General features: G+C 36.9%; 1 protein-coding gene across 6 annotated transcripts; it reads right to left on the bottom strand.

Annotated features, from left to right (window-relative positions):
• On the bottom strand, nucleotides 1-24,826 carry LOC110452085 (cyclin-Y-like). Of its 6 annotated transcripts, none has more exons than XR_002463136.1 (9): nucleotides 24,254-24,826; nucleotides 20,152-20,229; nucleotides 16,481-16,533; nucleotides 15,582-15,770; nucleotides 14,701-14,820; nucleotides 11,910-12,076; nucleotides 8,751-8,913; nucleotides 2,749-7,942; nucleotides 1-2,577 (listed from the first exon to the last, which is right to left on the bottom strand). XR_002463136.1 is itself a non-coding variant. In XM_021500366.1 (8 exons), the coding sequence occupies exons 1-8, from the start codon at nucleotides 24,429-24,431 to the stop codon at nucleotides 7,826-7,828; spliced, it is 1,065 nt and encodes a 354-aa protein (XP_021356041.1). In that variant the 5' UTR covers nucleotides 24,432-24,826; the 3' UTR covers nucleotides 2,508-7,825. The 6 variants fall into 6 exon arrangements, 1 of the variants encoding a protein (XP_021356041.1); XR_002463135.1 differs by having other exon boundaries at nucleotides 2,700-7,942; XR_002463134.1 differs by having other exon boundaries at nucleotides 1-2,528; nucleotides 2,578-7,942.
• Nucleotides 24,827-24,854: the final 28 nt, after the last annotated feature.

Here is a 24,854-nt window from a genome sequence, read left to right on the forward strand (position 1 = left end):
AATAGATCACTTGAGCAAAGCTCAGGTGACCTAAAAAAAGAGGAGAATTTTCAAATTTCAAATGAAATAATAAAACTCCCAAATTCAGAATGCTATAATTTATCCTTTATATCTCTTTTCTCAAATACCGATATGAAATATGACGATGACTGTAGGCTTTCATCAAACCATGGGGTAAAACATCAAGTGCTGTGGTCACGGAACTGTCTTCAACTTAAGGATCCCAGTCCCACTGTACTGTGGTATTTCATGCTACAGTTACCTCCCCTTAATTTCGTTTTATGAATAACTCAACCCTTTCACCCCTAAAGTCACATTTGAACCTGACAAAATCAGAGACTGGGCAAGTCCATTATAAATATTTAGGGATGAATAATTCCCAGTCCAGCCCTGCTGAATGTTTACACTCAGAACTCTGTTGTTTATTTTATTTTATTAATTTTATCTTTTATATTTTTTTCATAAAGGGAAGCAAGGTATTGTTTTCTTTACAGAAATATTTAAGTCATGCCAGAGAAAAGTTTCTAATGCATAGTAGAACCTTTTGGCAGGAGTTTTAATTTAGAATGTTGATAAAATAAAATTTTCTCCAGGCATGCAATTTGAAAGTGAATTTGTCCATATTTCACTTTCAAATTGGAATTGAAATCCACCATCTTTGATCCCTAATTCCTGCTACCAGTTTAGATCTGACCATGAAATGTCCCAGGTATTGTATTTCCGTATCATACATGTACAGTTTGTTCACATCATAGCACAACCTTTAGTTTGAAATAAAAAAACATCACAAATTTACGACTAGAAGTAATATAATACTTGACATGCACTTTTGGATATAGGAGCCTGCTAAACAGTAAGTTATAAGTCAATAAAAATGAGCATGCATGTTTCTAATCTTATAATAGGTTACAAGGCTGAGCATATGATTAAAAACATCAACCTTCCCACTTAATTTCTACATTATACCACCTCTCCGCACGCCCTGTGGGTCGGACATCATATATTTATTACACATTAAAAATATTCACAAAGAGATTCAAAATCTTAACATTTTAAGCACTGCTGGAGACAATTGTAGATATTAGTGGATTACAGCTTCTTGTTACAGTCCTTCTCCGGACTAATGTAACACTGAAGGCCAGTCACGAACAAATCTGCAAAAGAGTCGAATTACCAGCAAAAGGAAAATTGCTATTTCCGTTTTTTGATCATACAATTGCATACAGTATAAAACAGATCAGATCTTTGGGAGAAACATACATGTACTGTACACCAACTGCCTCGCATCAAAAAATGTCAATATAACTCACAAACTGACCATTGGTCAACAGTATTCAAGTATCCAGTTCTTCACCAACACAATCCTTCATGATGCACATCAATCTTATTAAACTCATCCAATTTTATTATTGCCTAATAAAAAGACTGTTTTTCTAAACTTGACAATTATATCAGAATATGCTGGTTTATAACTCCGGAATCAAATGTGTATTCACTATATTAGTCTTTTTTCTGCTTAATTTCGAGGAATCTATTTTAGGAATCCTGTACTCAACCATACACAAGTTAATCACATGTAAAGCAACTTTTATCAAAAAGAATTCCAAAATAATAGAAAATGTATAAAAGGTCTTATCAACAGTAATTGAAGCCTGTTCATTAATTGGTGACAAGTTTGAAATCCTAACAGTTTATACATCCATGATTCTCGAACAGAGCAAGGGGAGATTACTCTCACACAAATCACAGGAGTTGGATGTTGAGCAGCATACATCCTTAATGTAGGAGGCAAGTAGTCTTTCACTAGCAAAAGTACATGTGTGTTTTATTACACAAGACGTTCAACTCAAACACCGATTTCAATTTCTTTTCAGAAAAAGTATCAAAACACACAAATTCAGATTGTAATATCTGCAGTGTTCTTTACATGTTGTTTCATTCTTAAGATAGACAAAAATCATAAATAGTGACCAATTATTGGCTACAACTACTTATGCCAGTGATGTCTTTTAACCAATGGCCATACAAAGGTAGTTGTTTACATGACATGACGGGCTGAAATCCAGACTTTTATCTAGAAAAAGATGTTAAGCTTAACTTTCAAACTTTCAATGTTTTCTTAAGAAAATGTTTATCTATCCTTAACACTGCAATAACTTCTTAAACAAATGGATATTTACTTAATTCTCAGAGAAATAAGGTATGGATGTTAAGCAAACTGACAGCAATGGTGGTTCAATTGAGCACCAAAAGCACATCAACTTTCAACATTGACATTTGACACTGCTGGGCGTCTTCAGTGTATATAATATCTACTGATGACAGTGGTCCTTCACAAGAATACACAATAATACATGACAATATAAAAATATTCCAGTCATACACCTACGTCATAACAGATATTATTATACATGATAATATATAAAGGTGTAGAAATACTTATATCACAATGACTCCATCTTGCAGACGGAGGGCATGACCTTATCAGACTGGGAGGGCATGACCTAATCAGACTGGGAGGGCATGACCTTGGATCAGCCGGTAACTACGTATTTTATCAGACTGGGAGGGCATGACCTTCGATCAGCCTGTAACTACGTATTTTATCAGACTGGGAGGGCATGACCTTAACAGACTGGGAGGGCATGACCTTCGATCAGCCTGTAACTACGTATTTTATCAGACTGGGAGGGCATGACCTTCTATCAGCCGGTAACTACCTATTTTATCAGACTGGGAGGGCATGACCTTCCACCAGCCTGTAACTACATATTTTATCAGACTGGGAGGGCATGATCTTGGATCAGCCGGTAACTACGTATTTTATCAGTAACCAATCAGAACACAGAAATCTTACACCTATCACAAGCGTTCAACATCTCCATTACAAAGCTTCAATGTGCAGTGCTGTTCTAAAGTAAATCCTATAAAGCAGTAAATGTACAGTGATATTCTATCATTTTGTTTATACATTATCTTACAATAAATTTACACTAAATACAAAGCCATTTTTTTTTTTAAATCCCTGAAGCCAGTCTCAAATGGACCCTGTCTAATCCAGAAATGACCTAGATCTGCAAATAGGTCCCACTATATATCCTGCTATATATACTTCTAAATTTACCTGTATATTCTGAGGAAAAAATAAGTCCAATGTTTGGTTTAGACAGGTTTTATCTATTTGCTGTATAACGGGCTGAATCAGCGATGTGTTACCTGGTATTTTAAAGCTCAAAGCAAAAAAAAGCTTAATTCATGCATAAATGAAAAGGGGGTATCGCAACATATTCTAAAATTTATGTTTTAGCGAAAGTGTTGTTTAGAAGTTTCCAATTACTACAATATGACTGTGAAAATATAACTAAATGTACCACAAAAATTAGCCAACATACAGTATATTAAAAAGACATTACACCCTAGTCTTCGTGTAATTATCCAATTAAGTACATGTACAGAATGTACCAGGACTAGCTTCCTCAAAAAGATCACATACATTACCCACAATTAACATGTGGCCTACAAACTCCCCAACCTGCCTTCTTAAAAAAGATTTCTCTTTAAAAATAAGCTTCTCAAAGCCAATCAATCATATTGGTACATTTTCTCTGTCATTTGTATAAAAAGAAGCCTCACTGCTAGGCATGCAAATCAGAAGAGTCATAGTAAATCTTAAGGGCTACAAGTTAATTTTAAAAACCACTAGCCATTCAGGCAAGTACTTTCCAATTTCTCCAACCCAATATTATTCAACAAAGTAACATCAAATTTTGACTTTTCAATCAGGCTAGTGGTTTTAAGAACTACTAGTCCATCTGGATATTTGGAGTCTCAGACTATCTCCCCCCCCCCCATTTAAGAAAGACAATGACCATTTGCCTCTAAGATATTGAGTTGTACAATTCTTTGTAAATATTTAACTCTGGAAACTCTTCTGCTGCAAAGAAAATAAGCTTGAACATTTCTAGAGACTTATGTCGGATGTCGGTATGCTGATATCTCTGTGTGATATACTGAACACAGCGGGCAAATCTAACTCGAGAGAAGTTTCCAAAACAAACACGGATTAGAAACAAGACTCAGGGTGTACAGATCAAATGCTTCCCAAAGTTTACAAATCATGAAATGAGGAATTTAATATTGTCAGAAGAATTATCTTAAGAACATGGAACTCTTCAAGAAGGCAACAAAATTGTTGTGTTTACACAATATCAGGAAGCATTATAACCTCGTTTAACAAATTTCTCAATATTTGTTGACGTCTATATCATTGACGAGATTTTATGTTGTTGTGTTATTTTTTTTAAGATCATTATACCCAAAACTCTTTTTTTTTCTAATATATACCACAAAGGGAGAAAATAAGGTTATAATGTAAGACACATGTAATGCCATTTCTAAGATCGATAGTCAATATTTTATCATTTTATAAGGTTATTTTGGTATCAATTGATAATACAAAATTAACTGTTTTTATTTCTTGTTCATTCTATGATAAAAATATATTATGACAAAAGTATTTAAAAACAAACTTTTTTAAATGATTGAATTATAGATGTTGAAATTTTCAACGATTCACATTCAGCATCGATATTTTGATATTTTAGCTATGCTTTGGAAAAGGGTAACAGTCATAAATAAACAGAGGATAAGAGCAGCAAAAATTAATTGGCAAGAATTGAAAGGATATATGATGACAGTTAATCAAACACAGCGAACACAAAAGCTACATTATTAATCCAGCTATAAGGATACTGTCTGTTAAAATAAATATTAAGTACTTGTTTTTGAAATGTGAAATAATTCACTACATAAACATAAATAAATCATACAATTTTTCAATATCTGAATAATTTGTCAAACAAAGTAAGTAGTACTGAAACAAAGGATGAAAATAAACTTCAATATGATGAAAATTGCCGCGAGCAATTTGTCACTTAATTAAATTGAATTTCTTGAATTCACAAGAAATATAAACTGTCATCAGAAATACTCGTATAGAGTAATATTTTTGCTTAATTTGAGCCCCCCCCCCAAAAAAAAAAACCCCCACAACATCAGTTGAATAAGATGGGGGAGACTAACTGAATTTAAAAAAAAAAATGCCCCTCACAGATCATTTCTCTAATTTTTGATTTTATCAGAGTTTCTCCTTAAGGAAGATAGAACAATGTATGGCAATTTTTTTTTTTTTTTTTTTTTTTTTAACCCCCCCCCCTAATACTGAAACATAGGTTGAACCACCCCTAGATATCAGGTTTGGGAGTTTAGTTTCAGTGTTCCACGACAAGCTGTGACTGTTAAGTGTTTTAAATGCTGCATTTCATGGCATTTGACGAATGATTTTCAATGAAACTGTTCTAAATGGTTAAATTGACAGAACCAATGGAAAGCCAATGAACTAACATTTTGACAAAGGGAGGTAATTCATTGGTATCCCACTGGTCTTAACACACTTGTCAAACTGAATACATGACATGTGTATCACTGGCCTGTCTTACCGACATTCAAATGATTTTTGATAAGGACAACGTTATACTGACAACCTATAAATAATTAATTACAATTATGTACCTGGAGACTGTCACAACAGCATTTACCCTCCCGTGTATTAAACTAGCTTCTCATGATGGTTTGGTGCATAGGTACCAAAACCAATCTATTCCAAAACTGAAATAATTCATGATTTCTGTTCAAATCTAAACTTTCTGAAGTACCATTACCTAAACACAGAAAAAGTTTGTGCATAGAAATTTCTATTGTCCCATTAATTTTTAAAGTTCTGTAAATATTAGACTGTAATGTACATATTTTAGCACTTTTCATATTTTAGCGGTTTTTTCACGCATTAAACATTGGGCTAAATTATAATTGCGCGAATGGAAGTGTTTGACTACAGTTTTCTACTGCATGTTTTGTGTTTGTCATCAATGCCCGACTCTGTTAATAGATAATACACTAAAAGGTGTGTAGGCTAAAAGAAGGACTCCTACAGCAGTGTAATTCCTATGAACTGATTTCTAATTATGAGTCGCTTTAAGTCCTACTGCATTTTATCTCAACACAGCATCATCGGATTCATCTTAAATTTCCGTGATGTCAACAACAAAGTTCCACTGTATAAACACTGCTCCTGTCAAGCAAAATTATGAGACTTTGTCATGCCCAGGGGTGTAGGATAGGGACATTCCATCCAAGAGTTTTTCTAATATTGGGTAAAACCTGAGGCTTGCCAAGGGTTTTACACCAATTTAAAAAAATCCAAAAGAGTGGAATTTTCCAATCCTACACCCCAAGGCATGAAAGAGGAACTTTTCTTTCCAATTTATGGATTTTTTTTAGAAACAACAAAAAGTCGTCACAATTTCTGCATTCCAGCTTCAGAATTATCTGATTTTGTGCCGTCATGTCTTTGTTGTTCCATGGTGATGTTACGAAACATGATACGGGGTGCAAGATGGAAATTTCTTACAACCTTTCTCACCCTGGACTGTTCTCTTATATCCGCACAGGAATGAGAAATTAATGACAAAAATAGCTGAGGGGAAAAAATAATCAGGTAAGCCGACGTAAAAATATCCAGGTAAGCCGACGTGAAAATATCCAGGTAAGCCGACGTGAAAATATCCTAATATACATCCGACAGGTGGGATCGGTCCATGGTATCATAACAAACATTATTTTAAGAATTTGATTTATGAAATATCATCATAGGTTAAATTTAATCCTAAATGTGAAAAGAATATGTCAATGAAAATGAATCCTCACAATGATCAATGTATAAAAAGATGAACTCCAATGATAGCAATTCGGATAAAAATGATTACTACAGAGACACAGATCGACATACTGGTCATAACACCCTTTTATAAAAGGCATGATCCACAAATATAAAACAATTATGATTATGACCCCTTCTTTTTGACATGTACATGATTTTATATGTATATATATAAACATTAATATTATCTTACGGGATTGACATGGGAGACAGTTGTTTCAACACTGAAAAAGTGTTTGTACATTGCTACTAACTAAACAAGCTGTTTTTTTTACAATTATGCGTCCAACTTATTACATATATCAGACTAAGTACATAGAACAAAGACTCACAAACATGCACAGCTTATTGGGAAATCTTGATCAGTCAGGGAGTGTTACTAGTTGATGCATGTAATTGACACATAAGTTTTTAGTTTGCTGAAATATAATATGTTAATGTATATCAACTTTGGACTTGTATAGAAAAATGTGTTGAATCTGAAAAATAAATTCAAAGAATTTCCAAATAAAAAGAACATTTACATTTACATATTACATGCATAAAAATGTCAATAGGTCAAATTCTGTATTACTTTTAGCGTATTTCTTAAAAAAAAAAACTCTTTGCCAGATTCCTCACAAATATCTGATCAAGTACATTATTGCATGTATTGCTTCCCAATTTGTTTACAATCAGGAATATTTGGACTGACAAAAAATAGTGAGAGACATTTTTGAAAAAAAAAAAATATTCATGAAAATAATCATTCCTGATACGCGAGGAATATAAAAACCTCACAAGAAAAAATTGTGAGGTATTTCTTGCAAAAAAAGATATATTCATCAAAATTATAATTCCTGTAACGATATGCTGACAACAAAGCTAATGTTTTGATTTGAGGTCCGAATCAACAGCACCCCCATCCAGTAAACTGTGTAGTTATCACCCGGTCAGTGATCCCTGCAGTTATCACCCATTCCGTAACCTTGACCCCGCAGCTGTCTCCCATCCAATGACCTTGACCCTGCAGCTGTCACCCATCCAATGACCTTGACCCTGCAGCTGTCATGACAGAATGGCGACACTAAGTCTGGGATTCGTTGTCATGCCGTCAAGGCTGTTGGACCGTAGTAAAGTTGGTTTCTGCCACAGTGTTGATATCGTACCGTCGTTGGACATAGCCTGAAAACAACCCCACATACCACTTCAATGTAACGGATTATCCGATGTATTGTTGAATTACATGAACCAAGCAAAATATTCTAAATCAACATTGTGCTTAATTTTGACCCTAAATTGTTTAGCATTCTCAAAAAAAAAACAATTTGTAATTCTCAAAATATATTTTTTGTATCATATCATTTTACAGCTATTCCAGAAATACACTGGCATAATAAAAATGCCTAAAGTTTCTCTGCCCTTACTTGTGTTAACCTTATTCAGTAACTTAATCTCATTAACCCTTTCACCCCTAAGTAACTTTAGTAGACTCTCCAATGTATTGATATGGATGAGTCTATTATGGTCTATAGTGGTGAAAGGGTTAAAGAATACCAAGCACCGACTATATTCATATCCTGACTACAGCAGCAATTTTAACTTGCTAAATAAATAAATAAATAAATAAATAAATAAATAAATAAAAATAAAAGTCAGTAAGTTTATATATCAACTACATGTGTCCTTTACTTGTTGGTAAGGTAATTCAAAGGTTTCTCGAGGGTTTTTTTGGGGGCTGAAGTTTCAGCGGTAAATTGTGCTGATTACACTAGCAAACGAAATGTGTAAAGTTCCTCAATACTTAACTTGTTGGATTCCAAGATAACTTGAGCTCATTTTACAATACTAATTACCTCATTTTCTTATCCTGCCTTTTCTTTTTGAGGCTGAAGTGGTAACATGCGCTCACTAAACATTACAAAATATCTACAACATCTTTATGTTGCCAGTAACCTGACCTAAAGGAACGTAAGGTGCTACATATACATACCTCCAGTTTTTCTGCTCTTTCTTTGCTGAGGGGCTCCAGTGGGAAGCTCAGCTCGTTAGCGTCGGCCAGAGCTCTCAGATCAAAGTAGTATTTGGCGTACACACTGGATGGTACATTGATGTTAAACTGTAAAAGCTCCAGGAACTGACGCTCCAACTCATTCCTGAAAGAGAAATGGATTTTACAACAATTACAAACAAATTTTCATTACCTTATAATTCTCACTCTTGTTGGCCCGGATTGAAGTGCACAGAGGGTATTAATGTGGGAGGAAACCGGGGTACCCAAGAAAAAACAAACATTCGGTAGTCAGGCTGGTGACCCATGCCAATACCTATTCACGTCTGATCGGGGAATGGAACCCTAACCATGTTAGTGATATTCATCACTCTTGTTGGCCCAGACTGTAGTGCGCAAAGGGTATTAGTGTGGGAGGGAACGGGAATACCCAGAGAAAACCCACATGGTTGGGCAGTTGACCCCCAGCCGTCTCGGTGAAAGGTGAGTGTGCTCTCCGCTGCGCCACCTGACCACACAATTTATTCCTTCAACTGGGCAAGTACAAATCAAAATCATAATCTTATATTAAAACAAATTTCGGCCCGATAAAGTTTCCTCAGAAATGGTATGAATTTTATTGATCATTCTTCATATAATTTACGTCTCCATTTTTTAGTCTTTCATTTTGCTGAATTTTAATATGCTTTGTCGTGTCATGCCTTTAGATCTTGATCCCAGTGGAGTTTGATTTAAGATGCACCCTTTTTGAGATACAGATAATATCTTGAAATAGAAAATGACCCCCCTCCCCATGCTCCAACATATGTTATTATTCAATGCATTTTAAATGGTAGTCATAAAAGATTCTAATTCAACATAATGACCCTGCTCATAATTGGAATACAAGAGGCCCAAGAGGGCCTGTATCGCTCACCTGAATATTTAAGCAGTCATAGCCAAATATTCTCATTAAATATTATATTGCACTAAAAATATTTCCCTCGCAAACTTTGTTGGCTCCATCTGTTGAAACTACCAGCAAAATATTATTATAAGATTCTATGCTTTTTGATTCTTCTTCAGAAGTTGCTTGACATATTTTTCCCTGTGATCTTGTAAGTAGGTCAATGTCATTTTCCTTCTCAAATTGGTTAGCTCTATTCCAAAAAGCTACCAGCCAAATCTTATGAATCCATTCCTTTTAGTTCTCAAGAACAAATCCATTAAAATGTTGTTGACCTCTGTGACCTCTAAAGTAGGTTGAGGTCATTTTCATTTGCAAACTTTGGTGAGCTCTATCCCGGGAAGTCACCAGCCAAATATTATAATTTTATGCCTTTTAATTCTTCAGAAGAAGCTGTTTGAACTGTTTGACATATTTGAACGCTGTGACCTTGAAAGTAGGTCAAGGTCATTTTCATTCGCAAACTTTGTTTGGCTCTTTCCCAGGAAGCCACCTGCCAAATATTAAGATTTTATAACTACCAGTTCTTCAGAAGAAGTCGTTTAAAGTGTTTGACATATCTGCCTCATGTGACCTTAAAAGAAGGTCAAGGTCATTTTCATTCTCAAACTTTGTTCGGCTCTTTCCTAGGAAGCTACAAGCCAAATATAGAGATTATATACCTTTCAGTTCTTCAGAAGAAGTCGTTTGAAGTGTCTGACACATTTGACTCCTGTGACCTTGAAAGAAGGTCAAGGTCATTTTCATTCTCAAACTTTGTCGGGCTCTATCCAAGGAAGCCATCAATCAAAAATAAAGATTCTATACCTTTCAGTTCTTCAGAAGAAGTCATTTGAAGCTTTTGACATATATGACCCCTGTGACCTTGAAAGTAGGTCAAACTAGTTTTCATTCTCAAACTTTGTTGGGCTCTATCCCAGGAAGCCACCAGCCAAATATAAAGATTATATACCTTTCAGTTCTTCAGAAGAAGTCGTTTGAAGTGTTTGACACATTTGACCCCTGTGACCTTGAAAGAAGGTCAAGGTAATTTTCATTCTCAAACTTTGTTGGGCTCCATCCAAGGAAGCCATCAGCCAAATATGAAGATTCTATACCTTTTAATTCTTCAGAAGAAGTCGTTTGAAGTTTTTGACATATTTGACCCCTGTGACCTTGAAAGTAGGTCAAACTAATTTTCATTCTCAAACTTTGTTGGTCTCTATCCCAGGAAGCCACCAGCCAAATATAAAGATTCTATACCTTTCAGTTCTTCAGAAGAAGTCGTTTGAAGTGTTTGACACATTTGACCCCTGTGACCTTGAAAGTAGGTCAAGGTCATTTTCATTCTCAAACTTTGTTGGGCTCTATCCCAGGAAGCCATCAGCCAAATATGAAGATTCTATACCTTTTAGTTCTTTAGAAGAAGTCGTTTGAAGTTTTTGACATATTTGACCCCTGTGACCTTGAAAACAGGTCAAGGTCATTTTCGTTCTCAAACTTTGTAGGGCTCCTACCAACGAAGCTTTCAGCCAAATATCATGACTCTAGGCCTGTCCGTTCTTCAGAAGAAGTTGTTTAAAGGAAAAGTTGACGGACGAGGACGGCAGGACAGACGGACGGACGGACGGCGGACAGACGACGGACGCCGCGCCACGGAATAAGCTCACCTGGCACTTCATGCCAGGTGAGCTAATAACCAAAAATTTCAGAATTCAGATAGCTGTCCTGAAATGTGTTTTTGTTAAGTTATTACAATAACATTTAAATAACAACTCCAAGCTGTACCGTTTCATATTTAGATTTTTAGCGGGTCAACATATTTAGAAAATTCATAGATTTTTTTTTTCTTTTTAACTAACCCTTATTTCAAAATCTACCAGTCCTGGGCCTCATGCAACTGGAATCTCACACGCCTAGTAGTTATGTGTGCTGTGTGTTATTTGGTCTACAGATCTATAACTGGACTAGAGATTGTTTTTGAATACAAATAATCAATTGGGGTAGTAGTTTCCAAATTTCACTAATCCACTTACTAAATATTATTCCACAAGAGAAGCAATATCAAATTTTGACTAGTTTTCAGAACCACTAGTCCAGCTGAAGGTTTTGATAGTCACCAGGCTACCCTTGTTGTCTAGCCCCGTTATAAAAGTGACCTTTGATTTTGTGCTTATTTTACAGTTTGTCCATTGTCACGTAAAAACTTTACTTACACATCCTCCACAGCAAGGTCCTTGAGGATTTGACAGTAGTCGACGTTCCATACTGCTTGATCATCCCACACCTTGGAGGACAACAAGATGGCTCCCAGCACGATCCTCTTCCAGTTTGCTGGCATAATACCAATCTCCGCGTAGTGGAGGAGTCGTTCTAAATAAACCTGGGATAACAAAGAAAATAATTAACAAATTAGTACTGTAACTTGTACTGGTCAGATTTAACAATTTGTGCGATGGACTAGCAGCATATTCCAGGCGCATTTAAAAGACATAATTTATCAGTAACCAGGTACATCATTTCATCACCCCTCCCTTTTTTTGAGAGGAATTGAAATTATATAGACCCCCTCCCAGTCCTGGTCAAGAACAAATGTATTCAGTGAATGTTTTACCATTGTACGTATACAATACATGCCTAGTGGACTACTTGTAGAACCAACACTGTACAAGTACAATACACGCCTCGTGGACTACTTGTAGCACCAACATTGTACGTGTACATTACACGCCTAGTGGACTACTTGTTAAACCGACATTGTACGTATACACTACATGCCTAGTGGACAACTTGTAGAACCAACCCTGTACGTTTACAATACACACCTAGCGGACTACTTGTAGAACCGACACTGTAGGTGTACAATACACACCTAGGGGACTACTTGTAGAACTAACATTGTATGTGTACAATACACACCTATTGGATTACTTGTAGAACCAACACTGTACGTGTACAATACACGCCTCGTGGACTACTTGTAGTACCAGCATTGTACGTATACAATATACACCTAGTTGACTACTTGTAAAACCAACATTGTACGTGGACAATACACGCCTAGCGGACTACTTGTAGAACCAACCCTGTACGTTTACAATACACGCCTAGCGGACTACTTGTAGAACTAACATTGTATGTGTACAATACACACCTAGCGGACTACTTGTAGAACCAACCCTGTACGTTTACAATACACACCTAGCGGACTACTTGTAGAACTAACATTGTATGTGTACAATACACACCTAGTAGACTACTTGTAGAACCAACATTGTACGTATACAATATACACCTAGTGGACTACTTGTAAAACCGACATTGTACGTGTACAATACACGCCTAGTGGACTACTTGTAGAACCAACATTGTACGTGCACAATACCCACCTAGTGGACTACTTGTAGAACCAACATTGTACGTGTACAATACACACCTAGTGGACTGCTTGTAGAACTAACATTGTATGTGTACAATACACGCCTAGTGGACTACTTGTAGAACCAACATTGTACGTGTACAATACACACCTAGTGGACTACTTGTAGAACCAACATTGTACGTGTAAAATACACGCCTAGGGGACTGCTTGTAGAACCAACACTGTACGTGTACAATACACACCTAGTGGATTACTTGTAGAACCAACATTGTAGGCGTACAATACACACCTAGTGGATTACTTGTAGAACCAACATTGTACGTGTACAATACACACCTAGTGGACTACTTGTAGAACTTACATTGTACGTGTACAATACACGCCTAGTGGACTGCTTGTAGAACCAACATTGTATGTGTACAATACACACCTAGTGGACTACTTGTAGAACCAACAATGTATGTATACAATACACGCCTAGTGGACTACTTGTAGAACCGACATTGTAGGTGTACAATACAGGCCTAGTGGACTACTTGTAGAACCAACAATGTATGTATACAATACACACCTAGTGGACTACTTGCAAAACCAACATACCGTAGTCACTGTAAATAACTTGTAGAACCAGCATTGTACGTGTACAATACACGCCTAGTGGACTACTTGTAGAACCAACATACCGTAGTCACTGTAAATAACTTGTAGAACCAGCATTGTACGTGTACAATACACGCCTAGTGGACTGATTGTAGAACCAACATTGTATGTGTACAATACACGCCTAGTGGACTGCTTGTAGAACCAACATTGTACGTGTACAATACACACCTAGTGGACTACTTGTAAAACCAACATACCGTAGTCACTGTAAATAGTGCCAAGGGTGCTTCAAAAATGGTCTTAAAGGGGGTACTTATTAGGATATTATAATGAGAGTTAGAAGAGAAACAGATGTTATCATCATCAAAGGACTTTATATACATTCCAGTGTGACTGGAGGCTTGATAATTAAATGTTGATCTGCTTCACCAGATGTCCAGCTATAACCACCAGATTTAATCTGCTTTAAAGTGTAAATACTATAAATCATTGACCAGGTCTGGTCAGGAATGGGAGGGGGTCTATATAATTTTAATTCCTCTCCAAAAAGAGGGGAAGGGCACTTATGGAGAGATGGGTGCTAATTATGGCAATTACAGTATTGCAGTGTATAAAACAGTTATATGTACCGAAATAAATTCTTTTCTTTACACCTGAAATATGCTGCCAATTCACACACAGACTGACAACTCTCACCAGTGCTAGGAATAGTTATTAGATTTACTGCATTTTTCATTTTTTTATTATGCCCCTTCAGTTATCTAGATGAAATTTGTTTTATATTTATAATTTAAAATCTCTTCTCTTCAGATATATTTTTTGCATTGAAAAGCATGCAGTCACATTCTTTTTAAATGCTGCAAGAAAACTTTCAGTAAGGTAGCATTGTAACCATAAACTCAGTCACCCCTGAGGACACATTTGAACTCTTCCAATTCAAAGGTTGGAAGAGTCCACAATGAAATTTCAGGCGTATATGAGATAATCAAAACAACGTCCTGTAGATGTCCAAGACCACTTACCAAGGTCACTATTGCACATTCCGCGGTCAACTGGGCCGCACTGAACAGATTTCTTACAAATCGGTAGATCGTCTTGTGTTCCGGGTCTCGAGAATCATAGTCCTCTGGAACTATTTCCCTCTGAAACATGGCAAGGTATTCAGGTTAACACGGTGTGGTTGAATAACATAGTACGGTAGAATACTGATATTTTACACAAGTTTGAAGCTTGAATGAACAATAATGGTAGGTTCTGCCTTTAGAGAGAAATAAAAAATGGTATTTTTTGAAAGTGGTCATTATTATTTTCCAATGCCTCTGCCAAGAATCAAACCCAGGATCCTTACTAAGGAAAAAAAATGAAAACAATATGTATAAACATAGAGAGTACTCAAGTATATATAACACTACATTTAATAAGTAACTTATAGATTGATTGCCCCAAAACACCCGACGCGCTAAAAATTGCCCTTTAAATAGCATGTTGCATGCTAAAAAGTGCCCCTTTATTCTGGTGAGCGCCCTGCCCTTTTCAAATCCTAACTGGAACACTGCTTAGTACACTAGTCTGGCGTTTGACGTCTATTAATTATGGTCAGATTATTGTGATTACACTCACTCCACTGAATCTGCTGCAGATTATTTTTCACCTTTTTCGGCCTTCGTAATTAGGGTGAGTTATCATTACAGCTAGTATAAGTAAACAGCATAATAAACCTAGTAATTAAATATGAAGTGAAAAATTAGTTTCATGGGCGGAGGAAGAAAGTTTGACAAGGTGAAAATTTCCCAGTATACAGGATTAACCTTTCACCCCTAGGTAACTTTAGTAGACTCTACCATGCATTTATTGGGAGGAGTCCATCGTGGTCTACAGTGGTGAAGGGTTAAACCCAACTTACAGACAAGGGATGGAGCTTTTCATCAAAGATCTCAATGGTGCGATTACTCTCCCGGTTTTTTATATGAAAGTAGATGGCATACGCTACAGCTTTGATCGTATTCTTCAGGTTGGGCTGGCTCACAGTGGAATCGTCTATAAATATTGTTGAACATGAGCTGAACTTTTTCATTGCCGTGGGTGGCGGGTTCTGCAATACAATAAAGAATTCACAAAAATAAGATTTCTGTAACAATCGCATGAAAAATATATTCATTTTTTTTTTAAATTTTGATGCGCTTAACAGTTAAAAACTTGAAATACATGTGTATTTTGAGATGTCTGTTGAATTGTGTTTCCCAAATATTTTCTCTAATCACCATCCATGTTCTGCTGGTTATTGAAGCGATTTATATATAAACATCTAGAGCTAAAAAAAAATGGTACGCTTTTCATAATTTTCCTCAATTCAACATCAGATATTGTAGCAGAACTAGTATCTTCAGCAGAACTACAAAGCATTTTTAAAATGCATCAAATTGGTGATGTGCAATGTTTGCACAAGGAATTCGAACAGAAAGTATTTAATGGTGGTTTCATAATTGGCCAACAATGCAATGCAAATGCAAATGTGCCCGTTTTCATTTTTCTTCTGCAAAAGATAACAGGAGGAAAAAGTGTAGCGAAACTGCGTCAATCGTCCGTGACTAGGTAGCCTGATTGGTAGATCGTCCTTCTGGAGTTTGGAGGGTGCCGGTTCAAACTCCGGTCTGGCCGTGCATTTTTCCTCTCCTGTTACAAAAGTAAACTAAACTGTGGATGATGCAAGGAGTCAAAGAATTGCCTTTCCCACTCCACCTCACCTGCTCAACGTATACCTGAATTAGCCTTTGTATAATATAAAATCTTTGTCAATCCTACCTGAAGTTGTAAGATCCTGTTGTCGTATTGACTCCTTCTTCTGTTTCTGTTGTCTGTAACAGAAAGTACATTTATTGTCAAAAAATCCATGTAACAGAGGTCATTATTTTTTCAATTTCTCCGCTAGGAGTCGAACACGGGACAGCTGGCTTACTACTCTTACTCACTACCGAAAGAGCTAAAGAGAAATTCTCCCTAGCCGAGAAGGTAGGAAGCAGCTAGTATTTTACCAGGGTGTTATATCTACTCCAAAACAGTGGGCTATCTATACAAGGTCAAAAAACATGTGTGTTTCTGGTTACATGACTGAAAAAAATATGGTAGTAGGTTGGTAGTCAAATAATTTCATTTCAATTTTTTATTTTTTTATATTCATGGATGAACATGATGTTTGATATCAAATTTTACAATGCATTTTAACACATTACAATGGCTTTTAATTTGTCAAGAATAGGGTCAGACTCCCAGAACAGGAAGGAAGTTCATTTTAACGAGTGACTATGAACTTTAGCCTGGCTAATAAATTAAGCTTAGATGCAAGTAGGTGATAAAATATCTAGGGTTGGCAGGAAAATCTAGGGTAGGTCAGGATATTTTTTTGCCCAAGAGGTATTTAAATTGTTAAAGGAAACAGAACAGAATATTATATCCTAATTAATAGTTTAATCAACTTTTTACAGAAATTGTAAATCATGTACACAATGTACATAGATCTATCAGTATATTGCGATGCAAGATTTGGGTACCAGTACCTTATTTTATTACATCTGCATATCTAAGAACATTTTACAGAGGCAAAATTTCAGCAAGTCTAGTAAAATTTGACCTGAAAATAGGATAGGAGAAATCATTTTTTTTTTAAAAAAAGGAAGATCTGAATTTGACCATAAATTTGCCTTTCCTGTCATTTTCAGGTAGGACATTTTTCAGGTCAAATTTACCTAAGAAGCTATAGAATACATAGTCAAGTTGGAAACTGCTTGATCAACTGACTACCATTTTTAAAAACATGAATTTCTTATCTCAATGTTTTATGAATTTAAAGGGATATACGGCTGTTTTAATTAGGTCTATTGAATGGACCAGCTCGCATTATATCAGGTCATATTTATGATGACTGAATCTAATATCTACATATTTGTATACCATAACCTATAATGAAACGCGTTACGTTTGATGTACATAGGCATATAACTGTCTAAATGTTGAGATATATATTTATATATATTTTGATTTTAAAATGGTCAAATCTTTATTACAATTTCAATTCAACTGAAATATTTAAGCCAAGGAGCAAAATGTCTTTTCTTATAATATAGTTTTTTTTAAATTTTTGCAGAATATTTCAATTAGAAAATTAATTCTAAAAAGACTATAAACAGAACAACATCCTCAGCTATATAATGCTATGATAAATATTCGTCAAAAAAACACCTAATAATTAAACCCATAAAGATAACAGAAATGTTTATGGAGGATTATAGCCAAAAGATTTTCAGTGGAAATAATATCAGATGAGTTATACATGATATTCATTTCTCACATACTTCACATGGTGATCCCATTGTTGTTAGGGAAAAGATAACTCTATCTTACACGGAGTAGGGAAAGACATCTGACACGTGCTATGATGTCATAATAATGGATTGTCGACGTGACGTCATTTTATTGTTTCCGTGATGTCATACAATTGTTGTGAATGGGGAATCATCCGTCTCAACCATAGGGCTTTGGGGGTTTTCCGCAAGAATAAGTCGATGTTTATTCCGACTGGAATTTGTTTATTTGTATGTATGTGAGAAAAATAATCAAACATGGGTCTGTTCCGTGGACAGGGATATCTCAATACGAGTGTAAGAGTTTGGCTGGCCAGCACTCGACAAGCCTCGTGCTGACCAGCCAAACTATTACACTCGGGTTGAGATATCCCTGTCCACGGAACAGACCCATGTATTCCTTAATTGAAAGAATACCATAAAACCTTGATACAGATCAAATAGACAAAGTACACTATGACAACCCCCACTGTTCTAACAAAAGTAGTCTCCCTTACTTCCTCAAGACAAAGGGTGTATATACATAATAAACAGTTCATAAACATAAACATTATGGCACAACTCCATATGATGTTATTATTATTGCTGTTAAAAGCCTTTAAGGAAGATTAATGCATAAAACTGATTTAACCAAAAGACCTCTTAGTTTTTACAACAATTATGAAACAAGTTTTTCCAACTTATATTAATTAATCGCTATAGTTTCCTGGATCCAGCAATGATGTGGGAGGAAACTGGAGTACCTGAAGAAAACCAATGGTCAATTGGGAAAGGTACCCAACATTTATTCACGTTTAACCCTTTCACCACTGTAGACCATAATGGACTCATCCAGATCAATGCATGGTAGAGTCTACTTAAGTTACAAAGGGGTAAAAGGGTTGATGACAGGATTTCTTTTTTTGACAGTTTGATATCATATATTTACAAATAATGATGATTAAATGGTAAATGAAAAACTTAACAAAACTTCTACTTAAAAATCTACAATCAATTTACTCAAATTCAAAAAATATATAACACATGGTCACTTGAGATTGGCTATACATATCTATATATATACTGTGATACAGGTTTGGTAAAATAAGGAAAATCACTTTGCTAGAAACAGTGCATCCTCAAAATCCCAGGGGTTATGCTCTCTTCATTCTGTGCAACCCTGGAATATGTCAAAAGTCAAAATAAAATCAAAGACACAAGGTAAGCTATTTCTGTGTACAGCGCCTTCAATTTTTTCATGACATATTCAAGTGGTTGCAAAGAATGTAAGTCGGCGAAACCCCTGAAATTTCTAGGAAGCAATGTAATCAGTATGTAGTGTCAATAAGTTATTTTTTTCTAGAAGGTGAACTAAAAACATTCCAGGGTGAGAAAAGATAACATGATAAAGTACTTTGTGTTACTCATACTGGCATCATAATAGTCTGTGTTAGGTGTAAAGGCACTATTTGTGAATGAGAGTTACTTCCCTTTATAAGGCTCTGACATGTACATATACATGTATATTGTGTTTTAGTCATGCAGATCAAAATTAGAGGATTATGCACTTATATATGTAGGTAATAGTGATTCTAAATGGGAAATTCGAAATTACATAGGATGTTTAATTTGTTGTTCATACAAAGTTGTTAATCACATGTAATTACTCTATATAGTGTTATTAACGAGGGCTGTTGCTGTTACATCACACAGGTAAATGATATATTTGACACCTTTTTTTCTTCTAAGGTGTTCTTGATAATCCCTACTCATTAAGTGGATCAAACGATTGATAAATGATTTTTTTTACATCAACCAAATAATTGTAAAATTATGTAAATAATTCCATATTAGCTAGTTCATACGAAACATTTTATGAAACTAATAGTTTCGTACAAATATCTTGATAACTATATTATATAAATTATCATTAATTAAAGGAAAGTTCTCCCCCTTCCCTCCATCTCCGGTCGTAATTAAATTTATACTTTGCAAATCCTAAACTAGCATTCTGGTATATATTTCCTTGACATCTTCCACATGCTATTGAGGAGCATTCCTGGAGTGCTTGTGCTTAGAAAAAAAATTGTATACCAGAATGTCTGCTCCGGACATCGGACCTGCGTCGAGACTTACTTCTATTTATCTCACTCTGTGACCTTGAGGAAAATATCGGTTTTGTCAGCGGGTGGATTGATGGATCGCCAACATTGTCTGGAAAAAAAATATCACAAATTATTGAATATTCAAACCATCATAAAAACTGATATGACTTGAAATCTAAAGGTTCTGATTGGTACTCAGTAGTTTCAGGGCTTCAAAAAGACATTTTATTTATGGAAGGGAACACAGAGGTTTCAGTACTAATGATAAAAGATTAGAAATTAATGGTAAACATCTCAAAAGCTAGAAAATGTCTGTAAGTCATGAATGCCCCCGCCTCCATGTGAAATTAGTTTCAGTGTTTACATTGAAACAGGACAGGACGGACATGGGAAACCCCCATTTTATGGCGGGGACATAAACAAAAGGTAACACCACACACGCAAATAATCAGAATGGACAGAAAGATGTCAGAAATCGAAACTGTGGACAGAAAAACAGAAGCTTTAATTAATGCATTTGTCTGTGGCTAACTATACATGACTCATCTATAGCAAATTTCCCCATCAGAGCACTGGACATGGTGTCATCCACAATACAAAGGACCCTAGACCATGACATCGGTAATCTTGTTCAAGCATAGCTGTACTGCAGAAGACTTGAGGAAGATATAATACGTAGAGGTATTTTTTTCTGAGAGAGAGTACACAGATGTGTACTAAGGGGTACTACACAGAGGTGTACTACACAGTCGTGTACTATGGGGTGCTACACAGAGGTATACTATGTGGTACTACACAGTGGTGTACTGTGGGGTACTACACTGTGGTGTAATATGTAGTACTACACAGTGGTGTACTATGGGGGACAACACAGAAGTGTACTATGTGGTACTACACAGAGGAATACTATGTCGTACTACACAGTGGTGTACTATTGGGTACTACACAGAGGTGTACTATGGGGTACAACACAGAAGTGTACTATGTGGTCCTACACAGTGGTGTACTATGGTGTACTACATAGTACACTTCTGTGTTGTACCCCAAAGTACACCACTGTCTAGTACCACATAGTATACCCCCGGGTAGTACCCGATAGTGCACCTCCTTGTAGTACCACATAGTACACCTCTGTGTTGTACCACATAGGATACCTCTGTGTAGTGCCACATAGGATACCTCTGTGTAGTACCCCATAGTGCACCTCTGTGTAGTATCCCATAGTGCACCTCTGTGTAGCACCCCATAGTACACCACTGTGTAGTACACCACTGTGTAGTACCACATAGTGCACCTCTGTGTAGTACCCCATAGTGTACCTCCGTGTAGTACCCCATAGGACACCTCTGTGTAGTACACCATAGTAGACCACTGTGTAGTACCACATAGTACACCACTGTGTAGTACCCCATAGTACCCCTCTGTGTAGTACCCCATAGTATGTACACCACTGTGTAGTACCACATAGTGCACCTCTGTGTAGTACCCCATAGTGTACCTCTGTGTGGTACCCCATAGTACACCTCTGTGTAGTACCACATAGGACACCTCTGTGTAGTACCCCACAGAACACCACTGCGCAGTACCCCATAGTGCACCTCTGTGTAGTATCCCATAATGCACCGCTGTGTAGCACCCCATAGTACACCACTGTGTAGTACCACATAGCGCACCTCTGTGTAGTACCCCATAGTGTACCTCTGTGAAGGACTCCATAGTACACCACTGTGTAGTACCACATAGTGCACGTCTGTGTAGTACCCCATAGTGTACCTCCGTGTAGTACCCCATAGGACACCTCTGTGTAGTACACCATAGTAGACCACTGTGTAGTACCACATAGTACACTTCTGTGTTGTCCCCCATAGTACACCACTGTGTAGTACCACATAGCGCACCTCTGTGTAGTACCCCATAGTGTACCTCCGTGTAGTACCCCATAGGACACCTCTGTGTAGTACACCATAGTAGACCACTGTGTAGTACCACATAGTATACCTCTGTTTAGCACCCCATAGTACACGACTGTGTAGTACACCTCTGTGTAGTACCCCATAGTACACAACTGTGTAGTACCACATAGTATACCTCTGTGTAGTACCCCATTGTACACCACTGTGTAGTACCACATAGTACACCCCCATAGTACACCTCTGTGTAGTACCCAATAGTACACCACTGTGTAGTACGACATAGTATACCTCTGTGTAGCACCCCATAGTACTCGACTGTGTATTACACCTCTGTGTAGTACCCCTTAGTACACAGAGGTGTACTACACAGTCGTGTACTATGTGGTACTACACAGAGGAATACTATGTCGTACTACACAGTGGTGTACTATTGGGTACTACACAGAGGTGCACTATGGGGTACAACACAGAGGTGTACTATGTGTACTATGGAGTACTACACAGAGGTACACTATGGGGTACTACCCGGGGGTATACTATGTAGTACTACACAGTGGTGTACAATGGGGTACAACACAGAGGTGTACTATGTGGTACTACAAGGAGGTGCACTATCGGGTACTACCCGGGGGTATACTATGTGGTGCTACACAGTGGTGTACTATGGGGTACAACACAGAAGTGTACTATGTAGTGGTGTACTATGGGGTACTACACAGAGGTATACTATGGGGTACAACACAGAGGTATACTATGTGGTACTACACAGTGGTGTACTATGGGGTACAACACAGAAGTGTACTATGTGGTACTACACAGTGGTGTACTATGGTGTACTACACAGAGGTGTCCTATGGGGTACTACACAGAGGTACACTATGGGGTACTACACAGAGGTGCACTATGTGGTACTACACAGTGGTGTACTACACAGGGGTGTACTATGGGGTACAACACAGAAGTGTACTATGTGGTCCTACACAGAGGTGTACTATCTGTACTATGGAGTACTACACGGAGGTATACTATGTGGTACTCCACAGTGGTGTACATACTAGGGGGGAATACACAGGGGTGTACTATGGAGTACTACACGGAGGTATACTATGTGGTACTACACGGTGGTGTACTACACAGTGGTGTACATACTATGGGGTACTACAAAGTGGTGTACATACTATGGGGAACTACACAGTGGTGTACGTACTATGGGGTACTACCCAGTGGTGTACTATGTGGTACTACAGAGTGGTGTACTACACAGTGGTACACTATGTGGTACTACACAGAGTTGTACTATGTGGTACTACAGAGTGGTGTACTACACAGTGGTGTACTATGTGGTACTACACAGTGGTGTACTACACAGTGGTATACTATGTGGTACTACACAGAGGTGTACTATGTGGTACTACACAGAGGTGTACTATTGGGTACTACACAGAGGTGTACTATGGGGTACTACACAGTGGTGTACTATGGGGTACAGATGTTTTGGTACTTGTATAAGACACTTCTGTACTTTAAAAATGTCATTTTGTTATTTTTAAGAGTTTTACGACTTAGACGGACATTTCAACTTTGTATTTAGTTTGCCTTATTTTTTGGTCCGATTTGTTAACAACTTATTTTTTTTTAAATTCTTCAGCTTTTTTTCCTGTTTAAAAAGAAGAACAGAAACATTCTACTCTATGATACGATACCAAAACTACAAGTACCGAAATGACTAAAAGTTCATGCACCGTCATTGCCTAGTTGCTCGTTACTGATTTACTTAGTAGTCCAGAATTTACCACCTAGTGAAGACATTTGAAAAAAAAGAAACCTCAGTTACATATATGTATAATTGGATTAATCACTAGTTGAGCCCAATTTTGAAGAAAAAAAACAACAGAATAAAGCTGTTGGGCTATTGTAGTGGTACACATCTCCTTATCAGCTTTACCCATAAGTGCCAAGTGCCCAAATATCTTTCCGGAGTGTAATAGGAATGGAAAAAATGCACGGCCAGACTGGATTTGAACCTGGGATCCTCTGAACTCTAGACAGACAATCTTACTAATTGAGCTACCTGGTCGCCGGTATTAGACCCAGTCCAGTACACAGAAAGCAGAATTAGTAGTAATAGAAATCGTCAATTTGACATTGAGTAGTATTGACCTAACCGAAACAGGTGCCAATTTTAAATGTTCCAAAAAGTGGGTGTGGCCCCATATTAACCTTCTGGGAGGATCTCTCGATCACTGATGTGAGGTACTCCATGTAGAGAAGAAACACTTTGGTTCTTCGCTTCCAATCCAACCTCCTCACTGCGAACAGATACCGCTGGACGGTATGCATCCTCAGGTTTTCTCGATTTTGGGCTGTAGATGCAGCTACAAGATTGCTTGTTCCCCATGTTGATTTCTCTACAAGGCAAATGCTCCTCAACCGTCTCAGTTGAAAAAGATGCCTTACATCAGTTTCAGATCATCATCAATTACAACAATTAATCAAACAGATTACAGTAAGAGCATATCAGATGTCATCTCACATTCACGTGAAACTATATTGATGTCAGTGTTAAATATGAATGGATGCGATGCTGCTGTATGATGTATCCGTTATCACAAAGAAACTTCGACCTTTAAGGAAATAGTTGAGTCACTATCGGGGTCAACCGGCACATCTTCATCTTGTTGTTGGTTTATGGCATGTTGTTATGTATAAAATTACGCATGTGTTGATAAATGAATTATGGATTAAAGGCTTTCCAGTCGTTCACACATCAATATACCGACAAGCAGTAGGTCTTCTCAGTATCCGAAGTTAATTGACAGCA

This window comes from Mizuhopecten yessoensis, unplaced genomic scaffold (genome assembly GCF_002113885.1).
Source record: "Mizuhopecten yessoensis strain PY_sf001 unplaced genomic scaffold, ASM211388v2 scaffold6383, whole genome shotgun sequence".
Classification (NCBI taxonomy): Eukaryota; Metazoa; Mollusca; class Bivalvia; order Pectinida; family Pectinidae; genus Mizuhopecten; species Mizuhopecten yessoensis.